Source organism: Curcuma longa, chromosome 2 (assembly GCF_044706935.1).
Source record: "Curcuma longa cultivar G26 ecotype Majalengka, Jawa Barat chromosome 2, ITB_CL_G26_1.1, whole genome shotgun sequence".
In the NCBI taxonomy this organism is placed as follows: Eukaryota; Viridiplantae; Streptophyta; class Magnoliopsida; order Zingiberales; family Zingiberaceae; genus Curcuma; species Curcuma longa.
The window spans coordinates 5652762-5679903 of NC_133862.1; the positions used below are offsets into that span (position 1 = coordinate 5652762).

Below are 27142 nucleotides of genomic sequence, written 5' to 3' on the forward strand. Positions count from 1 at the left end.
TGTTGATACACATATGCTTTATGATATTTATCTATATTGATATTATATCATAGGTGATTCGTATACATGTTGAATAAATAATCAAATTTGAAAATTCATTTTAATAGATGATAACATACTTTTTAATTCCAATGTACAACACTTTTATATTTTTTGCAGAAGAGAATATAAAGAAGAAAAGCAGAAGAGAATATAAAGAAGAAGAGAATATAAAAAAGAATTTACAATTATAATAAAATATTATATTTTCATGCATCTCTTAAATAAAATTAAATTTATATACATATATTTGAATTACTCACTAAATTGATTTATTGTCTTCTTTATTTGACTTTCAATTTTGCAAGCATAAATATCTTTTTGATATTATAGTTGATTTCAATTTTACCTATAGTTGTTTAGAGATTTTGATCTATTGATTCCTAATTTAATTTATTTTGTTGTAATTTTATTTTATCCATTTGTTGTTTTATCTATGTATTTTTTTGTTATATAGGAAGAAGATGATATAAATAAATATATTTAAGGATTTTATAGCTCTCCTGTTATATGGTCTTAGATCTCTTTTATTATGGGATCGCAATCAAAGGATGCTGGACATCTGGATTGGCCACTGCGTGCGTTTCCCGATTTATCTTGATGGTCGGTGGGAAACTTCCGTAGGACCGGACCGATCATCCTAGAGATTGAGTCATTGCGATGAACTGGAATTATAATTTTTTTTTAGATCTCTTTTATTAACGGTAGTGAGATACCTCTTGAGAATTATACTTTCGGCGTGTGAGAATCTGCCACCTTAGCGGCCCCACACGATCGGCCCCCCGACCATTTGTGAAGAGGTAAATCGGGAAACTGCAGTTGGTCACGACGTAGGAGGGTATTACCTGGCTTCGCCAAGATTCGAACCTTTGTCCTCTTCTGTAACTCTGCTACGTCGTAACCAACTCAGTTATGCTTCGGGGGCTAATTTTTACAACCACGTAGGAAGATTTGTTTTTAATTTAACAATACCATCGTGAAAAAGTCATTGGGTTATTTAAATGTTAGTTGTATTTTGAAACTTTTTTTCCTTTTAAAACTATATATTTTAAAAATATATTTTGAATACTAAATAATTTTATATGATTAAACATTTTCTAAAAATAATTGTAATTTTAATTAAAATCAATTATTAGAAGAGATCTCTACGGTTAAACGGGAAAAAACGCAGAGCAAACCTCAGAAGAAAAATGGGCAATCGCGGGGTTTGTTAATTTCCAACTTACCCTTACCCTAGCACGGTGGACCTTTCGTCTCTCTCACGCACGCGCAGGTTTTTCTTCTCCATCTCATTCCCGACCGATCGCCGCCTCGGCTGCTCGGCACCTCACGCGACGCAAGCCATCTTCCGGACTACCACCTCGGCATCTCTCGTCTCTCACCGTCTCACGCAGACAGGAGGTTTCTCTTCTCCATCCCATTGCAGATCGAAGGCCACCTCGTCGCCTGACACGGCGCAAGCCGTCGGACCACCACCTCCGGCATCTCTCATATCTCACCGTCTCACGTAGGTACGAGTTTGTTTCTCCTCCATCCAATCACAGTGCTAAGTTCAGGTTACTTCTCTGATAGATAGTGCTATCTTTTTGTGCGTTGTTTCTTTGTCCACGCTTAGATCTTAGTTCTCAAAGTTGCTGATAAACCACCTTCCCAATCTCTAAACACAACGCTACTCTGCTGAAAACTGATTCAAAATGTCCTAAGTCATGTGAACATACAAGGCAGTAATTGCTTCCAAGGCAAGTCGTTGATGTTTCTTCCCAGATTTATTTCGTTTTCCTTACTGAACTATTGGATTGGGTCTTGGCAGTCCTCGATTGTGAGAGTATCCTGCATCCCGTCTCTGCAGTTTGCTTCCTGGGAGAGTATAAGGCGAGGATTTTTTTTTTTTCATTGTTTTGGTGTTGTGGTAGTCCTTCTCAATTTGGGGTAGCAGGTGAAAGGATATTCCAGCAGCCCATCGTTTCACGGTGAGAATTCTATCTCCTCTAGGTGAGTGTCTCGTGATGGATCTCTTCTCCTTTCCTTGTGTAAGAGTGTCCGTTAAGTATGGTTGTCCATGTTTTGATTTTAGGACAACTTTTGGATTACATTCTATTATATTAGCCGTGAGCTAGGGTGATCTTGGGAGTCAATCTAACTTTTTATTGCTGTAATTTGAGATTGAGGTAATTTCTTGCTGCCATTATCTTTGGTTTTTTAGTGTCAAATCGTGTCTTGGTTTTAGTGATGATCCTTAATCTTGCAGATTGGATTTTGGAGGTGTTTTAGCGGTGTTCTGTGGAATCCAACCTGTGCCAGATTTGAGGATCTTTAGGGTCGATGCTTATTGTTAATTTCCTCATACAACATCCATTGTGCATGACTAATAATTTGATATTATTTAATTATAATATTATAAGATATGGTCCTGTTTTGGAAAGGGATTTAAGATGACTCTCTAAAGATTGAAAAAGGAGGAACACATGATTAAAGAGAACACATGGGAGTATGTTAGTTGATCAATTTATTCTTTACCTTATCGATATAGCTATTACGGGGAGTCATACATTCAATTATAATTTTGAGTAGGGCATATTTTTCAGAGATAATTTACAGGACTCTTGTCCCATGCTACTTGATCTTTACATTGCTTTATTTTTTCAAGTTGAATTTTGATTGCAATCTATGTGGATGCTTATTTATATGCGGTATGAACTTTTTGTAAAGGTTATCATAATGAATTGGTTAAGTAGCGTAATAAGAGTAATGAGAACCTAGGTTTTGCCTAATGTAGAAATGATTTTTGGAAGAATAATGATCAAAACATAACATGACTTGAACACAACGAGGAATGGTAAAACTATTAACTATACCACATAATGGTTGTTTTCAGGGCATAATAATTGGTATGATTTCATTTGACTAGCATGTTGATTATGAATGCACCATAAGACAGGTTGTGTTTGGATTTTTCATTCTTATTGTACTGTTTAATTATATGTTGATCTGGATGGGTCAAAACAACATGTGTCATAGGGCTTGGTTAGATCTACCTACTATTCAACCAAAAAATTGGTTAATAGCTCTAGGTGTTGAATTTCTATGTGAAGTATGAGTAAATAAAATTTTGAAGTGAGGTTATAAATTGTATATATGGTGGAGGACAAGAATAGAAAGTTTAAACATGTGAGTTTGTGACTAGATCGTGCTAACCTATTTGTAGATTGCAAACTGAAAATAGAAACATTGTGTTGTCTGTATTTGTTTCATATTTCTACTCAGTCTTCTGACTTCCATGCTTTACCTCCAATTTAAAGATCATATCTGAGATGGAATTTGAAAAATATTTAAAAATTATGGTATTTTATTTGTTTATCTTTTTGTAAATGATTTGGTAGTTTTCTAATATTTAAGCTATCTTTTAGGTGTAATTATAAAATAATTTTTGATTTGTGTAACCATTCTTCTCTCAGATTTGGAAAAATTGGAAATTATTTCCAAGAGAATTTAGAGGCTTCAATTAAGATTTTTTTTTAAAAACAAAGGACAATAAAATAAATAAAAAGAAAGAGAAAAAGAAATCTAACATACATTCTTTAAATGTTTGTATTCAATTAGCTTTTTGAAGAAGTGAATGACTATCTCAAGTGGGATGAACAGATTGACTTCTGCAAAATGCTGGCTGAGACTCATGGTTGGTGTTCCCAATCTTTGATCATGAAAGCTAAGTAGAACTATTCTTTATTCCTAATTTCCTTTTTTGTGTTTTGCTTTCTGAACTAGTGTTGGAGTGGCTTCAAACCATACAGCACAAATGCAACTAAAGGGTCAATTGATGGAATTAAGGATATAGTTGCTGTTGCTTCAGGCAAGGGCGGAGTTGGGAAGTCCACCACTGCAGGTCTAGTTCTTTCACTTCACCAGATTTAACTCTTTTTTCTTGGGCTTGATTAGAATCAGTTTAGCAGTTTAGGAACAAGAACTACATAGTTCTTAATGCTATATTCTTGTTAAACTAAGGTACTGAGTGTCTTTTGTATTTGAGGACAAAGTTCATCTTTTCATTAGGAGGTTGCAGGTGGTTTTGCTTCTTGCTAAGAATTTAGTGCAAGAATTCAGAATAACTTTGTCAGTTAAGTTCTAACCCCTCTAAGGCTATGATTCTTATCTCTGATGATATATTTAGCTCGTTGTAACAACATAATGTTGAAGGCATGGTCTGGTGACGGCTTTGAGTTCTTTCCCTGGTTCTTTCTTACTGCCTCTGACACTCCTTTGCACTATCGACTCTACCATCATTAATCTTGATAGCTTTCTTCTTTTTGAATTAAAGGGTACTTGGAGTAGGGTGAGGCGGTGAGCATCTCTGTGCAGCATAAGGGAAGAGCAAAATGGAAGGAGTAAGATTCATGTTGCCCAGCTTTGCTTGACAATGAATGTGATAATATTATGGAGTGTCAATATATATAAGCTAGAATGCAGAAAAGTGATTTCATTGTTGCACAATAAAGCTTATGTGTGCACTCGGTGACTAGTCCATTTCGCAATTGAGGTAGTTGATGATGTGCAAACACCAACCATGATCCATGAATGGATCATCAGAATCCAGTATGGTAACTGAGGTAGGGATAAAGCTGAGTTATTTTTAAAACTCTTACTTCAAATTTCAAGATCATCTCTGATCTCAGTAAAAGAAACAAGTTGCAGAATCATGCAAGTGGAAACCTTTAGAGGGGTTAGGACAATGTCAGTTAACAGTCTAGTTGTGACTGCTACATTGGAGGGTGTATGTTGTCTTGCATCTGCTGGGTGAAGGAAGATTTTCTGAGCAGGAAGATTTGGCCATGCTCACGACCATAGGGAATGAAGACAATTTAAAAGTAGAAATGCAAGATATGGCTGCCTGATGTACCTCCTTTGATGAACACTACAATGAAGATCCGGGGATGGCGAACATTGATGATGAATTGCACCTGGGACCACAAGCCAGTGCTTGACTGATAAATATCAACTAAAATCCAATTAAAAAATGAAACTAGAAAAAATTGCTGTTTTTACTGTAGCCGGGAAAAAGATGTACATGTAGAGGTGAAGAAATGTACATGTCATGTGAAGCAAAGTAAGTAGGTGGAGATGGAGAAGACAGAGTAGATGGAGGTGGAGAAAAATCATTGTAGCAAACATAAATCACATTCTATTTGGTGTCAGCAGGAGCTGTGGAGCAGACAAATTATGCCATACTTCTGTTTGGTGAGAGCAGGAGTTGTGGAGAACAGAAAAACATGTAGAGGTGAGAAGATTTGGGAATTATTAGCGCAAAGCAATCAGGTGAAGAATATTTCTTCTAAGGAAATCAAACATTTCTTCGAAGGATGCAGGTGAAAAAGGTTGAGTATTAATTGCCTTCAGCTTAGAAAGCAGTATGAAAACCACATTTCTTAGTCAATCAACTCCAATATGATGAGAACTGTGTGCTTGAAGTAGATAAATTGTATACACACCTCAACAGTCTCTTGAAGTTGTCCAATTTTATACAAACCTTCATGTTCTCTTGAAGTCGACCAATTGTTTACAAACCTTCAGTCTCTACTTGGCAACTGTTTCAATGTAATGAAGCAAAGATTTGAGCTTCCTCCTATGCCTAATCCCATTCCTGTTTCTCTTCCAAGCTCTCACAAGTGTCATGGTAGACACTCTCAGAGTAGATACTGGTGCTAGCATGAATAACTTAACAAATAACTTCGGCGGAAGCCTCAATTGCTTCTTCTTGTCCCTCACTCTCCTCCACCACCAACTCTACTAATGCTCCTGCTGGTGCCAGTAACGAGATGTCTTCTGTTCATACATGTGCTAAGCCAATCTCTCTGGTTCGACTATGTGAGTTGCATCCAGATTGCCATTGCTGGCATCAACTCGGTTTGCGCCATACAGTTATCTTTTTCCTCTGCCTCCTTTGTTACCCCAACAAACTTCTTCGGTGTTGTTGATGCTGACAGATTCAACATGACTAATTCATACAAGGTATTGATGTTGGTGTTTTTTTGTCGATATTTTTATTTGATATTTTATTTGTCACGCACACCATTCAAAATTACAATTTATAAATTAACCACAATCTCTAATTGTCACTTAAGTAGCATAGTAGAGGTCTGGATCGTCTCTTTCGTGGAATCAATGATAGGAAGTTGTAATAGACAACATGACACGAGATTTTTATTGCTGACCTTATTCACTCCTAAGTATTCACAAAATCCCATTATTAGCAATTAAATTCTACACTTAACAAATAAATATTAATTAAACATAATTCATAAATTAATACCTATCATACATCTTAATCACAAATTTATTCAAACAACACCCAAAATAACAATCTCATCCCAAGTCACATAATTACAATTAAGTCCAAAGAGTTAGTACAATTACATTAAAGTACAACACTTTCACAAATTTACAATTTATTTAACTAAGCATTTACAACTAATCTAAGTTATCTAAACATCCAATTTTCTTAAATCAAATCCACATGCAATTTCTACAATTCAATTCCATTCCTATCAATTTCAAAACAAACAACAAACACGTTCCTTATCAACAACCACAACATCCATTCATTTACACAACCTTAACATGAACTAGTTCATTTCCAACAATTTTTCAAAGTACATACAAGAAAAGATGTTCAATTCACTTTCTAAACAACAAAACACATTCCATTTCCAACATTCTAAACAAGAACATCATCAAATCACCATAGCATTTCCATTACCTATACATCAAACAACAAATCACATGGTTCAATTACAAACACATTCAACAACCAAACATGCTTGGTTACCATCAATTTCAATCCAAGAACATAATGACATCAAGAACAAGTTTATACCATTATCCATTGCAAACATCAAACAACAAAGCTAACATCACACTATGTTCCATTCAACAACAATAAACAAATCTATCAAGTTCCATTACCAACAACAATAAACCAACATGTTCCATTACCACAATTGCACAAGAACAGATTCATTTATAACTCAACCAACAATCTGTGAACCTCTTTTAAACCATCCTAATCAATAACATGTTCATATCATTATCCATTTCCATCTTCACAGATCAAATCTACTCAAACACGACAAATCAGAAAATCAAACAATGGGGGTTTTGACAAACAATTAAAACCAAAAGAACAGATTCGTATCAATAACAATTTAGAGAATAGGGTGGAATGGTTGTTTCTCCCGAATCGACTAAGAACAGATGCACACAGAGGCTTCGGTTGATTTGCGCCAACAGGAACGAAGAACCTCGCCGGAGCTGGACAACTCCGGCGGGATTTGATTGGAGAAGCTGAAATCGGATGCCTTCCTCTGCCCTAACCCTTGCTGTCCACGAACAGAAAGTTAGAACGAAGGAATGAAAACCCTTACCTTGCTTCTCCAGTGGATGAAGGATGGTCGGAGACTGAATAAAACCTCCTCCGTGTTCGCCAACCATGTCGGCGAAGTCAGCCTCTGCTCAGAGCTCTGGTGGATGCGGAGGGATAGGGAAGAGCTCCGGAGCTGGATCACTGTCAGAGGGCGCCCCTACTGGGCGGAATACCGTCGGCCACCAATTGTCGGAGCTGAACCAACCACGGCGACCGATCCGTGACCGACGACGATAAAGAAGCTGTCGCCGGAGCTGGACCACTCTGGCGAGGACTCCTGTGGGTCGTCGGTGCTCGTCGACCTTAGCGATTGTCGCCGATGCTCTGTGCCGATCGGGAAGGAGAACGGAGAAGGAGATGGCAACGAAAGGGAGCTCAACTAGGAAGAAGATCGTGCGAGAGAAGCTACAATGTCGCGATTCGGGAAAAAAACCTAGAATCGGCCGAGCCCCCCTTTCTGCTTGAACTGTAATCAGGCTTATAAACCCAGACTTGAACCAGACCTTTTTAAACCTACTTGAACTAGATTTGAACCAGATCGGGAGTTTTTTTTTTTTTTAAACTTTTTCAAATTGGGCTTTTTGAATTGATTTTCTTGGCCTTGATTCCAAATCTTTGCAATTGGGCTTGATTGCGATTATCCAAAAATTATTATCTTCATCCTAATTTTCTGCAAAATCAAATACCATAAATTAATCACCATTAATTACCTCAAATTAATAAGAAATAAGATGAAGACCTCAAATAAATCCAAGTTCATGAAATAGACTAGAAATCCAATTTATGATATAGAAAATGATCAAAACAATGCAATATAACCCTAAATTATCCTGTCCCAAAGCCACTTATCAGGTATCTTGTGCACATATTACACACAATGTCTGGTTTGATGTAGGCAGCTTTTCTATTGGCCATTCATTTAAAGCATGGTTTCACAGAAGAAGGGTGGCTTCTTTAAAGACATGGCCTATGGGGTGTTAAAATCTATAGACATTATAAATAATGCATTGTGTTCTTCGTATAACATTTTTTTTTTGAAATTATGAACTGAATGGATTTATTTCTGTACTTTTTTGTGGATATATGTTTGCCATATTTATCAGTATGATTACCTTTCTGAATACCATTTCGATATGCCACCGCTTGCAGCATATGTGCTATGTGTTGGGTCAAACTTATACCACATGCATATGCCTTTTAAAACCTTGACACAAATTTTACTTTCTAATTCGAAAATATAATGCCAACAAATAACACATAAAACTCAAATGAAAGAACTTGAGCTATTATGAGACTTCAAAGGAACTGATTTAAATAAGCCACTGCACAAGTCGGCCACTAAGATTACCTACTTTTATTTTCTAGAAAAGATTCTATGATCCAACTTCTTGCAAAGAAGTCAAAAAGTACCCCAGCCTTGAGTCTAGCTTAAGAGTGTTAGTATGCCAATCTAATGGAATGCTATTCCTCCCATTTCTCTCACTTAATACTATTTATTCCCATAAATTGTGATCACCATAATCCTAGAGCACAAGGAGTTTCTTTTGCTAAAGTTGCTTTTACCGGAATTCTTGACTACATTGGTTGAAGTCATGCCTCTTGGTAATGTTATTTTCACTATCTTTTTGAACTGAAGACAATTTAGATAGGCATGTTTCAAACTATCTATGTGCACTGTGTGCTCATTTGTTTTATAAATTTCATGCTTGTAATAACATATATATTTAATGTCAGTGTTGTTTAGATATTCATTCTTAGGAATAGTATAGAACTATCCCTGATTTTCACTTTTACAGTTAACTTGGCGGTTGTACTTGCCAATGCGTTTCAGCTCAAGGTTGGTCTATTAGATGCTGACATATATGGGCCATCCATCCCTACAATGATGAATCTCCAAGTAAAACCAGAAGTGAGAACAGGTGCTATTCTTTTTATATACCTGTGATAGCTTAAAGGGCAGCCCGGTGTATGAAGCTCTCACCAATGTGGAGTTTCAGAGAAGGGTCTGATCACATTGGATTTATTACACGTAGCTTTATCCTGCATTGCAAAAGATTGTTTTCGTGATTCGAATTCGTGACCACAAGGTCACACGACAACTTTACCGTTGCACTTAGATACTTTAAAAAAATCCTGAAATTTCTATTTTCTTTGAAATGAATCTTGTCCTATGTAGTTATTTGTTTACTTACCAATATATTGTCATAGCTGGTATTGATTTATAGGTTGGATGTGAAAAAGTCATTTTGTAAAGACATTGGTCATGATTGCTTGTGTTGTGCAGGGTCCTTTGGTTTAATACACCTTAAGTGACCATTTTTTTTCTTGTTTTGGATACAAGGCAAATATAGATTGTATGCTATGATACTTGGACCTAGCAAAACCCCCTCTTGCACCTGTCTCGAGATGACATGACATGAGCACAAATATAAAAATGAATTTGAAGCAGATGATTTTCGCAGATGGATTTAGCAAAAGAAGAACCGATAGTGGGGAAAAAATTGGAAGACTAAGAAGAGTAGGCGGTTGAAAAGAGAGGATGAAGTGGAGGAGACTTATGTTGCCATGTCTAGTAGGGAGAAGTTCCACTCTTGTTATTCCTTGAACTCTGGGATTCAAGAGGGGAGGCTCTAGAGATCTCCTGCTCGGCATGACTCAGAGGAGGTTGGCTTGTGGGCAATACAGAGAGGTGGAAAGGTTGAAGGGGAGTGGATTTCATGATTTGGAAAAAAATGAGCGATTGAGGTTCATGTTTGATTCAGCTGAAAAACTCTTGGTTCTGTGGCAGTTAAGAGTTCAAATTGAACTCCATTCAAGTTTCAACCTATCCAAGCCTAATTCTACATTTTGGGGATCCACCGCTGTATTTAGACCAAAGGTGAGTCCAATTAGTAAAAAATCTGCCCCCTAATAACTTGGATCCAGCCCTGATTTGACTAAATAAAAACATTTAATCCTTAAATAGCTAAAATTGAAATCATGAAATAACAATATCATAATCTTGACCTATCAAAATGTTTATCTATGTTGAAGATTCGGACATTTTTTTGCTACTTCTCCATGTCCTCATTTTGGAAAAATGAAAAATCATGTGTCTGATGTCTACATCCATATATATGTTAGATACTCATATCTGAGTCTAACATAGATTTTAGTATAGATGATGTCTCATCTTTAGTTTTTATCTGCTGATGCATGATTGAATTTTTGTAAATACACACTTTTATTTTAAAATCTAACATATACGTGTAACAAAATTGTGCCTAGAGGTTTAAGCTTTTGGGAACAATGGATACATATTTGCAGTTCACTTAATTCAACATAAAAGATTTTAATTTTTAATTAACTTATTTTATTTTCTGAAAACCACAAAGTAACTGAAATTAGAAAATTTTCAGTTGCCAAAACAGGGTCTAGTAATTTGTTTTTCACAGAACCCCATAGCATGGGAAGATTCCTGTGAAAATGCAATACTTTGAAGACTACTATCGTAGTGGTGAGCTATGCTGGTGCAAATGCTGATAAGATGTTGGTCTGATAACCCAAAAATACAATTTGAAAATAATTTAATTTACTGGATAACACGTTCAACTTACTTGAGAAACTGGGTCCTGCAAGTGCTGATTTGAGCCCAGCGAGTGGCATTATATTAGTATTTAAAGAAATCACAAAGTGGAACACTTGCAATTGGAATTTGATGCACGTGCAATCAATATTCAATATACATGATAGACACCTAAATTGTTTAACTATTGTGAGATGTTGTCCATGTATCAACAGTCTATTGGATACCCTTTCTCATTCACATTGCATCCATGTGCCTACTTTTTATCTGTTCCTGAGCTCTTTGGGCATATGTATTCCTCTGATGGCACCAAGCCATTTAATAAACATGATAATCCAACAGTAGCTCAATGAATGCATTTCTGCAGAACCATTTACTATCAGTCGTCTAATCTATACCTCTTTCATGTACCTTGCAAATCTTCCAGTACTTTATTTATTATCTCTTTCAGCAATTAAACATGTTTTTGCAGATATGAAAATGATCCCTATTGAGAATCATAAAGTCCGGTGCATGTCCATTGGTTTTCTTGTTGAAAAAGATGCCCCAATTGTTTGGAGAGGTCCTATGGTTTGTTCTTCTATCTGACAGCTTTTTTGTGCCCTACTGTGTTTTCTATGTCCCTATGGTAGTTGGCAGACCTTTGAACTATATGGGCCATATGTTCTCATACAAGAATTATTAAGTCCACGGTGGAACAACATAAAGAAAATCTAACTACTATATTAATAGCTATCACTTAGCTACCAAAATCTTTTTTGCTCTCGAATTTACTCACTTGGTTAATTCTTCACGATTTGAATCTGTTGATTTGTTTAATCAATAATTGATTGGGTAAATCAAAGTTGATTATTTTCCATCACTGTTGCTCTGTGTAATCAAGGTTGATGTTCTAATTGAATATAAGATAGTTGACTGAATCAAATGCAACAGTCTTATCTCTCCCACACCTTTTTCTCTAATTACATATACACTAATATGACACTACTCTGATACAAGCTTGTTTGTTGAAAATTCTATTATGGATAGGTTTATTTTTGGAAAATGTTCAATTCCTCATTATACCTTTTCTTGGTATATAATGGTTTCTTTTGTTTTTTTCAATGACCTTACGTGATTTGTGTCTTTCTCTTTCTGTTTTTTTGGTTAAGTGACTTAAAATGGAAAGGATTGATGAATATGTGAAAGTCTTCCCATTTCATTTCTGTACTTTCCTCATTTACCCCTTTCCTTGTGTTAAGACTTCTTTTCTCTAACATGCTAAATCTAACTCTAGGTAATGAGTGCACTTGAGAAAATGACCAGAGGTGTTGCTTGGGGAGATCTTGATCTCCTCATTGTTGACATGCCTCCAGGAACAGGAGATGCTCAGCTGTCTATTTCCCAAAGACTGCAATTGTCCGGTACCTAAATTGAATGCTTGACATCTTAAAGAGCTTATGTATTGGTCTTTTGAAAATGACACTCTTGTTTTATATTACTGGGTTGTATTAGTGACGCTGGCAGAATTCAAACAAACACTCCCCTACTTTACAATCTATTCTACTGTATATAATCAATTGTTTCTAAGATTTCGATGCTGTAAAACTATGAATATTCATTGGTAAAAAAAGAAGTTACATGAATAGAGATGCTTTGTAGGGCATTTTCTTTCTAAAAATTATACCATTGTTCTTTTCATGAAATTCCTAATCACACCCTCATTTTATCTGCATTACTTCAATATGTTCGTGCTAGAGGTTGGATTCATCAATCCATCTTTTAGTTGAGTGTAGCATTGCATATAGTTATGTAGCCGCATAACATCTATTAGACATACTGTGATAGATAAAATGAGTGAAAAAAGATTACTATGAGATGGGCTTGTTCAAAGATGTCATTAGTTTACATAAATCGATTATGCCTTGTATATTTGGAGGAGAGAAAGGAAATGATTTGGATTTGAGTAAAAAATAATAGAAAGAAATTGAGAAACCATTTCCTTCTTGGTGTGTTTACTCAAGGGGAAGTTTAAATCTAAGTATCTAACACAATAAAAAGTTCAGTTTTTGAGAAGTTTGTGAGGTAATTTTCATTTCTGTCCCATTTGGATGGGCACAAAATGAAGTTGAACGCAAACACTGAATGATTTGAGGAGTTTTTGAGGTGAACTTTCATTTTATCCCCTTTGGGTAGATATAAAATAAGTTGATCACAAACCATTTCAGAAATATCGGAGGCAACTTTCATTTCTGTCCCATTTTGGCAGATAGTAAATGAAAAAAGTTAAGCAAAAACCTCCTTCTCATTTACTTTTAAGTAAATAGAAGTTGTTTCTCCTTTTATTGTCTTTGTTTTTATTTCTATTCCTCCTTCCAGGCATAAACTCCATCAGAGTTGAAAGTGAGAATTTCCATGTAACTTTAAATACTTGGTGTGTTCTACATCAAATGGATCCATGGTGTTGTTGAAATGCTTTGATCATTATGGGGTTTGTTTCAATAGGGTAGCATGAATCTAATTTGGGATTTGCATGGTTGTCTTTCAGGCTATTGTACTGTAATAGAGGTGTATATATTTTTCCTTATTATATAATTGAGTAATTGACTACAACTTGTTCTTTTTGTCAACCACCATCATTTTCTTTGTTTTTTACATGTCATTCACTATTGCACTAAAAATTTTAGGAACTTAATTTTGCCACTTATCATGCAAAATATATGATGATGACATTTGAGCATTTTTATTTTTAATCTGTATGTTCCTTGTTTCATCAGGTGCTTTGATTATCTCAACTCCCCAAGATATTGCATTAATTGATGCTCGTAGAGGCGCAAACATGTTCCGGAAAGTTGAGGTTCCTGTATGTTAGTCTCTAAACTCATCAATATGTTGTTCTAAACATTCAAAAGGTACATATTAAGTGTACTTAATGACCCTGGGAAAAGACAGTGTACAAGCTATATGAACATGACTAGTTTTTTCTTTTTACAGTGTTTGAATTTAGTGTCATGCCTTTCTAATATTTCAATGCACAAAATACAAGGCTATTATATGACAGTTCCCTTTGATCTTTGTGTAATCCTCATTACATTATTGTACTACATAGTCATTTTTCTCTCTTGTTTTGTAGATTCTGGGACTAGTTGAGAACATGAGCTGCTTCAAGTGTCCGCATTGTGGTGAAAGGTCTTATATCTTTGGAAATGGTGGTACCCAAAGAACAGCTAAGGAGTTGGACATGAAATATCTGGGAGAGGTAAATCTGTTTAAATTCCATTATTTGTTACATATGTAATTTAGATTGCAAGCTAACTGTTGCCAACTGGTGAGGTGAATTGATGCATGTCATTAAACTTGAGTTTCCACAACTAATGAAAGATCTTGTTGCATAATTTAAAAGCTAAATCTTCTGATATTGGCCTTTGTACCAGCCTGTACAGTATTCCATACTTCATTGTCACATGATAGTTAGGTATGCTGACTGCAAAATCAGTTTGGTGTTTCCCAATGTATTTCATGATCCTAATAGCCATTGAGATGAGGAAGAGGAGGGGGAGTGGGTGGGTGGGAGAAACTCTAAACAGTAATTTGATTTTGATTCAACATCACGTTACACAAAAATAAAATCTAGTAAAAGACATTTAAATGCTATAGACTCAATTTGAAACCAACCACTAAGTCTGCTTATGAAAATAAAACAGAAAAAATAAATGTTGGCTCACCGATGTATCATTCTTTCTTATAGGAGCTCCTTGTTTTACTAGCTATATGGAATGCTGTCCATCTCCAACTAGTAGGTTTTGTTGGTGTCATTTGAAGTTGAAGTGGAATGATAGCTTATCTGCCAAACATAAAATAAGCAACACCTTAATTACCTTCTTGGTGTTACCAACACAATGATGATGAATTTGAAACTTACAATAGGAATTAGATAAGGTTAGGCATATAAAGGATTATTTTTTTAATGTGGTTGATTATATAAGGTAATATTAGCTCAGTTGCGTGGAATTCAACTCTAAACTTTTGTTGGGTGGCTTATAGTCATACTCAAAAGGTGAAAATCCTTTAGTTGACCTTTTCCTTGAATACTCTTTCATTATAGTGGCGTCAACAGGGTTGGGTGAAAATCCCTTTAGTTGACCCTTTCTCTTGATTACCCTTTCATTATAGTGTTGATGATGGGTTGTATGATCTTTTGATAGTGGTGTGTATAGGTTTGGGTGAAAATCTCTTTAGTTGACTCCTTGGAATAGCCTTTCGTCACAATGTTGTATTCATCTTTACTATGCATACAACACCCTGTTTCGCTACTTTATAACTTTGCTTGCTCGAGCTTTAGTTTAGTTAGTAATCTATATTTCTTGCCTTTATTACGAATTGCACGATTGTCATTGCCTCCTCCCCTAGCTTTATGCTAACTCTATTATTGACTTCATTTGAATCATAACACATCTTGTCTGATTCTGGTGAATGCCTTTTAAGGTCAACTACAGTTGGAATATTACCTTCCCTCTCTTGTTGTGATCCTCCCTTTCTTCTTAAAAAGAGTTGGTATAATAGAAAAAGATTAGAAAATGTTTTCCTAGGTTTGTATTCTTTGTAGGGAAGGAAAGAATTAGAGTTTTTTGCTTCATTGTGTCGTTAGAGGGAAAACTAGAGGGTGGAAAAACTTAAAATTTTAAAGCTTATTTGTTAAAAAAATAAAATAAAAATATATAAATCTAGATTTGAAAAAAAACGAGGACAATTTACTGAATCACATTGACAAACTTCCGGAATATCAAATCATGTAGGTAAGTTAAATTACCAAATCACGTATCTAATTCCCATATTGCCCCCTTCACATATGTTCATCAAATTTTTAATCGATTGTTATAGTGTTTTAATCGATTAAAAATCTTCTGTGGTAATGAACAGTAATCCTAATCAATTGCTACAGTATTTTAATCGATTAAAAAAAGTTCCGGAGAAAACCATTTGTTACAATGCTCAATTCGTGTGAAAAAATTGTTGTTCTCAATACGGTGTATCGCAATGATGTTTGAGGACATAGATATATTCAGGAGCATGGCACGCGCACATAGAACCTAGTTCTATGTCAATCCGAACTCTTTAAGTCCATTAGCCACTTTTGGACAAAACCGACTGATGGAATTTCGCCATTCAAAAAATCAGAAATTTGATATATTCAGAAAGTTGGTATCTTCAAGAAAGTTGGGAGTCTAAGCAACACATTTATGGTGTCCGTTAGTGATTATTATCGCTGTGAAAAGTATAACGAGCTTTTGACATCATTTCTCATGCTTGATTCGTATAAAAAAATCAGTGCTCTCAATATGGTGTATCACAATGATGTTCGAGGACATAGATATATTCAAGAGCACTACATGAGCACATAAGACCTAGTTTTATGTCAATTCGAGCTCTCTAGGTTCATTAGTCACTTTTGGACGAAACCGGTTGAAGGACCTTCGCCATTAAAAAAAATTTGAAATTTTGATATCTTCAGAAATGTGAGAGTCCAAGAAACACATTTATGGTGTTGATCAGTAATTATCATCACCGTGGAAATTATAACGAGCTTTCGATATCATTTTTCATGCCTGATCCGTGTAAAAAAATTGCTGCTCTCAATATGGTATATCACAATGATGTTTGAGGGCATATAGATATATTCAGAAGCATGACACGAGTACATAGGACCTGGTTCTATGTCAATCCGAGCTCTCTAGGTTCATTAACTACTTTTGGATGAAATTGGTTGTTGGACCTTCGCCATTCAAAAAATCAAAAAATTGATATCTTCAGAAATGTGAGAGTTCAAGTAACACATTTACAGTGTCGGTCAATGATTATTATTGTCATGGAAATTATAACGAGTTTCTGCATAATTTCCCATGCTCGATCTATGTAAAAAAAATCGTTGCTCTTAATATGGTGTATGACAATGATGTTTGAGTGTATAGATATATTCAGGAGCACGACATGAGCATATAGGACTTGACCCCATGCCAATCCAAGCTCTCTAAGCCCATTAACCACTTTTGGACGAAATGGGTTGATGGACTTTCGGTATTAAAAAAAAAAAAATTTGATATCTTCAAAAATGTGAGTCCAAGCAACACATTTATAGTGTCGGTCAGTGATTATCATTGCTGTGGAGATTATAACAAGCTTTCGATATCATTTCTCATGTCCAATCTCTGTAAAAAAAATTACCACTCTTAATATTGTATATTGCAATGATGTTTGAGGATATAGAGATATTCAAGAGCACGACACGAGCACATACGATCTGGTTCCATGTTAATCTGAGCTCTTTAGGCCCATCAACCACTTTTAGATAAAATCGGATGATGGACCTTTTTGCCATTGAAAAAATTTAAAATTTGATATCTTTAGAAAGTTGGGAGTCCAAGCAACACATCTTTGATTTTTTTGAATGGCAAAGGTCTATCAGTCAGTTTCGTCCAAAAGTGACTGATGGACTTAGAGAGCTCGGATTGACATGAAATCAGGCCTTATGTGTTTATGCAGTGCTCCTGAATATATCTATACTCTCAAATGTCATTGTGATACACCATATTGAGAGCAAGAGTAGCGATTTTTTTATACGGATCAGGAATGAGAAATGATGTCGGAAGTTTGTTATAATTTCTATAGCCATGATAATTACTGGTCGATATAGTGCTCCTGAATATATCTATGCTCTCAAATGTCATTGTGATACATCGTATTGAGAGCAACGATTTTTTTATACAGATTGGGCATGAGAAATGATTTTGGAAGCTCGTTATAATTTCTAAGGTGATGATAATCACTGATCGACACTCGTAAATGTGTTGCTTGGACTCAATTTTCTGAAGATATCAAATTTTTGATTTTTTGAATGGCAAAGGTCCATCAGTCGATTTTGTCCAAAAGTGATTGATGGCTTAAAGAGCTTGGATTGACATGGAACCAGATTGGAATCATATGCCCTCAAACATCATTGTGATATACCATATTTACATGGATATGCAGTGCTCCTGAATATATCTATGCTTTCAAATGTCATTGTGATACACCATATTGAGAGCAATGATTTTTTTACATGGATCAGGCATGAGAAATGATGTCGGAAGCTCGTTATAATTTTCATGACGATGATAATCACTGACCAATATCATAAATGTGTTGCTTGGACTCCCAACTTTCTGAAGATATCAAATTTTTGTTTTTTATTGAATGACGAAGGTCCGTTATTCGATTTTATCCAAAAGTGACTGATGGACCTAAAGAGCTTGGATTGACATGGAATCTGGTCGTATGTGCTCATGCTGTGCTCTTGAATATATCTATGCCCTCAAACATCATTGTGATATACCATATTAACAGCAATAATTTTTTTTACACGGATATACAATGCTCCTAAATATATTTATGCTCTCAAATGTCATTGTGATACACCATATTGAGAGCAATGATTTGTTTACATGGATCGGGCATGAGAAATGATATCGGAAGCTCGTTATAATTTCCACGGCGATGATAATCACTGACCGATACCATAAATGTGTTGCTTGGACTCCCAACTTTCTGAAGATATTAAATTTTTGATTTTTTGAATGACGAAGATTTATCAGCCGATTTTATCCAAAAGTGACTGATGGGCCTAGAGAACTTGGATTGACATGGAACTAGGTCGTATGTGCTCATGTCGTGCTCTTGAATATATATCTATGCCCTCAAATATCATTATGATATACCATATTAAGAGCAACAATTTTTTTTTTTTACATGGATCATCGTAGCATCAGGTTTGTCTAGAAGTTTTTTAAATCGATTAAACTACTGTAGCAATCAATTAGGATTACTGTTCATGATCACAGAAGGTTTTTAATCGATTAAAATACTATAGCAATCAATTAAAAAATTTGACCAGCGAATGCGGAGGGGTAAAATAGGAATTAAATATGTGATTTGGTAATTTTGAAACTTACCTACATGATTTGGGTATTCCGGAAGTTTGTCAACGTGGTTCAGTAAAGTGCTAAAAAAACAAACATGAATTTTTTAATGTTGGATGGGAATTCGATTGCATATGAACAATGACTTTCAACTCAAATTGAACAAAAGCACAATTGAGAAAACTTAGGAAAATAGTTTTCTAGTTTCCCCTTTCCATCCCTATATTTTTTCTGAAGATAACGAATAGAAAAATGCTGTTAAGGTATTTTTCCTTCAACTTATTTCTATCCACATTCCTTCATAGGAAACAGACAATTAGTTGATAAACGTGGTTGCAATTGATGCTAATAGAGTTGTGACTGGCAGTGAGTGCTATAACCAAGATTAAGGTTTAGAGATTAGGTCTGTGATTACTAGGAACCTAATGGCTATGATTGCTCCTTGACAGTGTCTTGGCTTGTGTACAAGTGGAGTTGATAGCACCTACTTTATTCTTTCATTATTATTCTTTCCCTTTTCGGTTTTATTAACTTAGTTTTTAGTGTACTCTGCTATGAATTTTGGAAGGTCATGGTGATTCCACTAACTTATATGGTAATGAATCACTTGCACTAATTATGCACATTCCATCTTTGTATCCTCATATGAATGAGTCTCCAAGAGCTTCTATGTTGGCTTCGAAGATTATCAGCATAAGCATGTTAAGTTGTGATATTTAACTTCTTGAAGCCTTTGGACAAAAGTCCGTTGCACAATTTCATTTAGAACTAATGTTTGACATTGTTCTTGTTCATTGCAATAACTCCAATGAAATGACAATCAAGTTCAATATATTTTATTTCCTCATTAAGATTAAATTGTTAGCAATGTAGATAACATTTTTTTATCACAGTACATGAGTCTAGAATCATTGACTATATCCAAGTTTATTACTGAGGGGAGCCACAAAAAATTATACCGTTAATTACATTTTTAATACATGTCTGATTTTTTCTTCTATCAGAATTATGGATAAATCGAAATTTCTACTCAGGAGGAGCCACTAAACTTAATATGGTTAATCACATATTTAATACGTCTGACTTTTTCTTCTATCAGACATACCATCTTACATAAGTTGTTCATTCAAGTACATTTGTATAAAAGGGGATTTGTGGTTAAAGATGGAGGGCTCACATCGTTTAATACTTAATTCATCTGTATTCTGAAATCAACAAATATTTCCATTATTTAATATTCTATATTTTAAACAAGATTATATATATATATCCTTTGTTCATTTTTCTTTCATATATATATATATATATATATATATATATATCCTTTTGGCAAGCCTTCTTCCCTTTTGGCAAGGACTCTTCCTCTGTGCCTCCTTTTTCACAGAATCCATTGTTCTCACCCTATTAATGCTTTCTATCATCTTTCTTCTGCCAGCTCTTCTTCCTCCAACTCATGGTTGATGTTGTAGCAGCCCAAAACGACAGTCTATAGGAGAGAGGAGGGAGAAAAGAAAGTGGGAAGTAGAGATGAGGGCTGAAATAGGAGAGAGAATAAAGAGGGAGAAAACAGTCATTTATGGAGTGTAAGGGCGGAGGGTAGGTGGAGTGGAGCAGATTGTGGGAGAGAAAAGGAAGGAGGATGCAGGGAGGAAGAGAGGAGAGCTTATTGGAATGAGCAAAAATGGAGGTGGGGGAGCGTAGTAGGAAATTGACGAGGAAAGAGAAGGAGATGAGAAGAATAAAACAAGATGGAAAAGTATTCTTTGGTGTATAAAGAAGAGGAGATGGGTGCTACACTTAAATGGGAGAAAGGATTAACTGGAGAGAGATAAGTGGGTTTATTGAGTGTGAGAGCTGAGTAGTTAGTGTCATTGTTTGAGATATTGATATGTACAACCCTATAGGATTGCTCTTTACAAGTCGGATGATGGACCAATAAATGACCATCTAAGTTTGGGTGGCTTGTTTGCATTATTGTCTGATACAAGGCAATACTTACTGCCTGTGCCGATATACCTCTTGATGTAGTCTAGTATCAGTCTATAAATCTCCTTTCTCACTTTATTCATCTCTCGTATCATCATTATTAGTCCCGATGTAAATAATAAATTGGTCCAAGTACAATATTTGCTGCAAGACCATTGTTTTTTCTTCTAAAATATTAAACTGTATAAGTCATATTTTGTTTAATTTTCTGATCTATGGTTTCCACTTTAGACAATGCAACTTGTGACGTTGAAGGTAAAGTCAACGCTATATTTTTGAACTTAAATGCTCTTTATTTAGCTATTTTATTATTTTAAGCAATTTGTTATCTGTTACTCTTCTAGCTAGATCTGCTTTCATAGTGATGAGAGACTCAAACTCTCTTTTAGATACCACTGGTGCAAGATATAAGAAGCAGCTCTGATGATGGCTTACCCATAGTTCTTGCCGCACCACATTCTGAAGCTGCCAAAGCTTACACTGATGTGGCTGCAAAAATGACCAAACGACTGCAAGAGTTGGCAGTGGAAAGGCAACTAGGCCCGCAGATCTTGTTGTGATAAATGGAGCTTCGAGTTCTGAATTCCAATCCAAATATATTTGGAGGGAGAAGATTTCTTGGAGGTGGCCTAGTATCTAAAGATCATAGGAATATCATGCTAGAAGGTGGACCATCAAGTGAATGATCTGAATAAGAGTTGAGGGTTAGGAGCCTTACTCTTTGCTTGGTCACGGAGATCCAACAGTCTGCATTTTGGGTGTATGATCTCTCTATGATTTGATACCATTTGCCTTAAAATCCTCATCAAATGATCTTCTTATCTTAAAATCCTCATCATCCAGTTGGCTTTGTTTTACACTTTATTGCCCAAGCCATCAGTCAACTAAGTAGTGCTTTATTGGATAGTTGATTGTGACTTTAAATAATGTTTTTTTTTATATAATTCAGACATTTGGGCTTTGAGTTCAATTAATCTTGGAGATGGGCCGCCTTCCTCCTTAGTTCGTCCATTGGCATTATAGTTGAGATTTGAATCGTAAATATTTAGTTAATTTACTGAGTGATGAACATATTATTTGGTGTTTTAATCTTCTATTACGTCTTGCCACCCCCACAAAGCCACATGATATTTTAAACTCATAGCTCACACATGATTTGAATTTTTCTTCTTTGCATGTTGCCAAAGCAAATAGATACATTTGTTCATGTGGACTGGCTACCACAGCAACTAATAACATTCCTTAGGCGACCATTGTCCAATTAGTGCCTCTATATTTTCTCAAATCGTACTCGACTTTGATCGCCACTAACCACAACCTAAAATAATAACAATAAATTTCTAAAATTTCATATTTATTAGATAGAATTCCTTCTGCATTGTATCGGAAGTTCTTAATTTGTCTCTGGGTATAGTTGAGTTAGTTATGTAATCAGAGGACAAAGTTCTCAATTTCATTTCAGTCAATGCCCTGTTGGAGTGACGGATTAACATAGAAAAAAAGTTCTCAATTTAAAATGCATGTAAAATTATGGGTCGACAAAACATCCATTTATGATCCGTGATGAGATTTCAGAATCTCTCTTTTCTGAAGCAGGTTTCTATCTACGCGTGACGATATTTAAGTAGAAGGGAAGGGACGGACGACTCGACTCAGCCATTAAACGAAATCCTGGAAATAATTAAACACGGAGGAATATTGTGTTAGTCGATAAATTATTACTGACTAATTAGCAATCCACCCTGTCGAGGAGGAAAAAAGTGGTGTGCATGGACGATTGCCTCCGCCACAAGCAACTACGAGGCCTCACCGAACACGAGATTTATTTTATCTTTGAAAATTAAACAAAGAAGAATACGGAACATTTTTTTGTCCAATCTGCTTCCAGTGCTAGCTAGAGAGTTACACTACATGGCATACATCTTTGTCAAAAGATTTGCTCACCATCAATCAGTGCTCATTTTCTAATAATTGTTTTAAACTTTTTATTATTATTATTTTTTGGGGAAAAGATAAGGAAGGGTTGTTTGGAATTCTGAGTCCACTTGTTAGCTTATCTACCAACCTGCCTGCAGCCATTCACTCCACGAACCTTTTCTTTTAGCTTTCAGTTTATAATTAATTAATCTCTGTTAGATGATTCATATTTGTGTTTTTTTAATTATCAAACTGGTACTCTACTTAGCAATTTAATACCTAAAATGTCTCTTTTATACTTTATCTTGAGCAGCTTTAATAAAAATTACTCCACTTTGAAATAATTTTAATTAAAATTATATTATAAAATTATACCATTTTAAAATAATTTTTGACAGTTGTTTCAAAGAGTGTTCTAAGGTACCCTTACGATTGTGATACAGTAGTAAAACACTTAAGAAGCAATAAAAGAAATTAGAATTCAAATTCAAATGAAATGAATATTCTAAAGTTGACTTTAGCTGTGTTTCAAAATTTTTTGATAAGTGAATCAAGAGAAAAATTATCTTATCTTCAAAATTAATTATAATAACACTGATCTAAGATTGTTGAATAGAAAAAGTTTTTTTAATATCAAATTAATTATGATGAGTAAGATGTTATTTTAATTATTTTTTAGAAAAAAATTCATGTGGATGATTAAAGATGTCCTTTTGATTTTCTTTTCACTTGGTCTCATAAAAAAGAATTGATTGCTTCTTAAAATTGAGATGAAGAAAGTTGACAAAGAAGGATCGGAATTATTGAATTTCTTTAAATATCACTCATCGTGAAAAATCTTCTTAATTAAATAAATTTCTTCACGTTCGATCATAATTATTCGATACGCGATCTCATCCTAATGGATTGAATCACGTACTTACTATAATTTAGTTCAAATTCTATGTCACGTTGCACTAAACAATGAAACGAAGCATTAACTTATTCTACATTTTCAATGAACTTTTTTTTTTTTTGAGCCCTCAAATTATCCATATTTTTAGAGGGAACACGCTCACATGGCTTGCCTCGAAGAGAAGAAAAGTTTTATTATTATTTTTTCTCGTGTGATTTTTATGTTATTTTAAGTTAAATTTGCATGGGGCAAAAATAAAAACAATATTTAAAGAGCAATATATGTTCATAAATTATCTTTTTTTATTCAATAGGTAGTTTTTGTCAAAATTATTATAACAAAAATTTTAAATTATTATTAGAAGTAATTTTGATTTAATATGTTATAATAATAATAATATCAAAGATAAAGATAAAAAAGATATTTTGAGATAAAAAATGTGATGTCTTTTCAAAAATATCCTTTTAATTTAACATGCGATGCGATCGATGCTGAGAAATATTTTAAATTTTTTTTGTATATTTTAGAAACATATTTTATTTTTTAATGATGTAATGATGAGCAATGGAGATCCCATCCTCAATCCTCGGGATGGGAAAATTAGAAAGTAATTTAATAAAGTAATGGGACAAAAGGAGTGAGTCACGTCCTTCTGGATAAACTAATGGGATTGAATACTAATTAATTGATTGATTGATTACGCTATTAATTTCAAATGGCTGATGGCTTGCCTCTTGGTTGGCTATACGAGTGAGAATGACACATGATGACTTCCTGTTTACAATTCATGCCAAATGTTTTTTTTCTTCTTTTTGTGGTCCTAGGAATTGTATTATATTTGGTGTGATATGTGTTTATTTATTAAGATTGAATTGATGGAATGGTTGATATACATCTATAGTAAGATATTGCAATATATGTGAGTTGCATTAATACGTCTTTCTATTGTACTATTTCATTTGAATTGTTACACCCATGCACTCTTAGTTGAAAAGGTGTTTCTTTGTTGAATTGTTACACCCATGTATCTCTTAAAAGGTATGATGGTTGCATCATTTGATAAAAAGACACATTGATTCATGAAAAGACATCAATCTCTTTATAAATATTCAGACTCCTAAGAGATTTAAGGTATGCTTTTGATAACTCAATATTTTTGCTAGATATTAAGTTGAAATGGTTGTTGTATCTTAGGGGTAATTTGCAATGATAAAATTCATTAACAAATTAAATAGTGAGGGCAAATAAAACCTTAAAGGAAAGTAGTTCGATATGCCTCAACCTAAGCATTTTGATATGCCACAAATTTAGTCCTTCAATCTTCAAGGTTTTATTTCTGCAATGGAAATCGAAAAGAATATGACATCTTTTCTCAATCCAAATGTTCAACTCGATCGATTCGATGACACCAATTTTATCCACTGGAAAGGAAAATTATTCTTCCTACTTACTATTCTCAAGGTTGCATATATTCTTGATTCAAAGTTGGAGTCATTTTTAGAACCAAAGGATGATGATTTTGATATAGTCAAGGCTGCACAAGAAGCATGAAGAAAACATGGTGATATGTCATGGTCACATTCTCAACACTTTCTCTGATAGACTCTCTACAACTCAATTGAATCTCCAATAGAGATATGGAATGCACTTGAATACAAATACAAAATCAAAAAAGAAGGTACGGACAAATTCCTTATCTTGAAGTATCTTGAATTTTGTCATGATTGATACTAAGTCTGTTCTTGATCAAATACATGAACTATAACTCATTGTTACCAAGCTTTGTGAATTAAAAGTGGGCATTTCTAAATCATTTCAAGTGAATACAATTATTGTTAAATTACTCCAAAGTGTTATAGAAAGAAACTTTTATATAGTAGAGATGATTTAACCTGGGTAGACTTGCAAAAACATTTGAGGGTTAAAGAGGAGACTATGTCTCGCAATCCCAAGAGCAATAGCAATGAATCCTCTAAAGTTAATGTTGTTGAAGCAAGCAAGTTTAAAAAGAACTTTAAGGTCAATAATGACAGAAACTTCAAGAAGTTTGGATGATTAAAAAAAATTTCTTGGTAAATATTTCAATTGTGACAAGAAAGGCAATCATAAAAATGACTATAAGTACAAGAAAGAAATCAATGTCAATAATGCTAATGTTGTTAAAAAAACAACATGAAGAAATCTGTGCAATGGTCTCAGAAATGGAAATTGACATAATAATCGAAACTAATATAACCACAACAAAGTCTAATGATTGGTTGCTTGATTCTAGTGCTACCATTCATGTTTGCAACAATAAGAAATTATTCTCCTCATATCAAATTGAAAAGCAAGAACAAACTGTTCTCATAGGGAATTATAATGTAGTGGTGGTTGCTGAAAAAGGAATAGTGCATATTGAATTTTTCTCCGAGAAAAAAATGACTTCGAAAAATATCTACCGTGTTCCTGACATTAGAAAAAAAATCTTATATCTACTAGTCTTATGTGAAAAAGTTATTTATGTGAAGGTATGTATAAACTAAATGTTAATGATAATAAAGATATGAATTCTGTTTATCTTGTTAACTCCTTTAATGTTTTGCATGCTCGTTTAACACATATAATTTTATATCTTTAAATATATGTCTAAACATGATTATATTTGGTTAATTGTAAAGATACAAAATATGATAAGTGTAAAATTTACATATAAGCAAAATGACTAAGAAGTAATTTTCAAAAGTCGAACAAAATACACAAATATTAGATATCATTCATACTAATATTTATGAGTAAAATGGTGTTTTGACTAATGGAGAAAAAATACTTTATCACTTTCATTGACGATTGTTCTATATACACCTATGTATATTTGATTAAAACAAAAGATGAATCATTAGAAAAGTTTAAATTTTTCAAGCTGAAGTTGAGATTAAAAATGATTAAAAAATCAAAATAGTTCGAAGTGATAGAGGTGGTGAATATCTTTTGAATGAGTTTGATGTCTTCTGTGAAGAGCATGGTATTATTCACCAAATGTCAACACCGTTTACTCCTCAATAAAATGGTTTGGCAGAAAGGAAAAATATTTATATGGATATGATTAATTCAATGCTTCTTAATATTAAATTTCCAAATAACTTGTGGGTGATAGGCTCCCGCAAGTATACGGGTGTCGTCAAGTAATAAAAAGATATCGATCCACAGGGACTGTGTATTAGCTATAGTAATGTCACTGTAATAGTTATCTAGACTCAGAAGGAAATGGTTGAGTTGAGGATTGATGTTGTGTGACAGAGGAAGAGAGATTGACTTGGGGTTTATGGATGAGATGGATAAGTTTAGGATTTCGGTTTCACATCCATGCTAGGTGAAGTCCCTAATTCATGTTCATTCCCTAACTCTCAATGTTT

The 27142-nt window shown here is 34.3% G+C and overlaps 1 protein-coding gene across 4 annotated transcripts; it reads left to right on the plus strand.

Annotated features, from left to right (window-relative positions):
• Nucleotides 1-1272: 1272 nt before the first annotated feature.
• On the plus strand, nucleotides 1273-21991 carry LOC141821275 (iron-sulfur protein required for NADH dehydrogenase, mitochondrial). 4 transcript variants are annotated; one of them, XM_074708682.1, is made up of 10 exons: nucleotides 1273-1550; nucleotides 1655-1778; nucleotides 3640-3715; nucleotides 3805-3922; nucleotides 9250-9372; nucleotides 11491-11588; nucleotides 12295-12421; nucleotides 13775-13860; nucleotides 14131-14256; nucleotides 21325-21989. In XM_074708682.1, the coding sequence occupies exons 3-10, from the start codon at nucleotides 3656-3658 to the stop codon at nucleotides 21493-21495; spliced, it is 909 nt and encodes a 302-aa protein (XP_074564783.1). In that variant the 5' UTR covers nucleotides 1273-1550; nucleotides 1655-1778; nucleotides 3640-3655; the 3' UTR covers nucleotides 21496-21989. The 4 variants fall into 4 exon arrangements, with proteins under 4 accessions (XP_074564783.1, XP_074564785.1, XP_074564782.1 ...); XM_074708684.1 differs by lacking the exon at nucleotides 1655-1778 and having other exon boundaries at nucleotides 13775-13854; nucleotides 21325-21991; XM_074708681.1 differs by lacking the exon at nucleotides 1655-1778.
• The last annotated feature ends 5151 nt before the right edge of the window (nucleotides 21992-27142 follow it).

What these genes read in the sequence shown, in the direction of transcription:
- LOC141821275 (XM_074708682.1), top strand. Translation starts at nt 3,656, where the DNA reads ATGACTATCTCAAGTGGGATGAACAGATTGACTTCTGCAAAATGCTGG. An exon ending in TGGGAAGTCCACCACTGCAG is followed by an intron (nt 3,923 to 9,249) that starts GTCTAGTTCTTT and finishes TCACTTTTACAG; the next exon opens with TTAACTTGGCGGTTGTACTT. An exon ending in CCAAAGACTGCAATTGTCCG is followed by an intron (nt 12,422 to 13,774) that starts GTACCTAAATTG and finishes TTGTTTCATCAG; the next exon opens with GTGCTTTGATTATCTCAACT.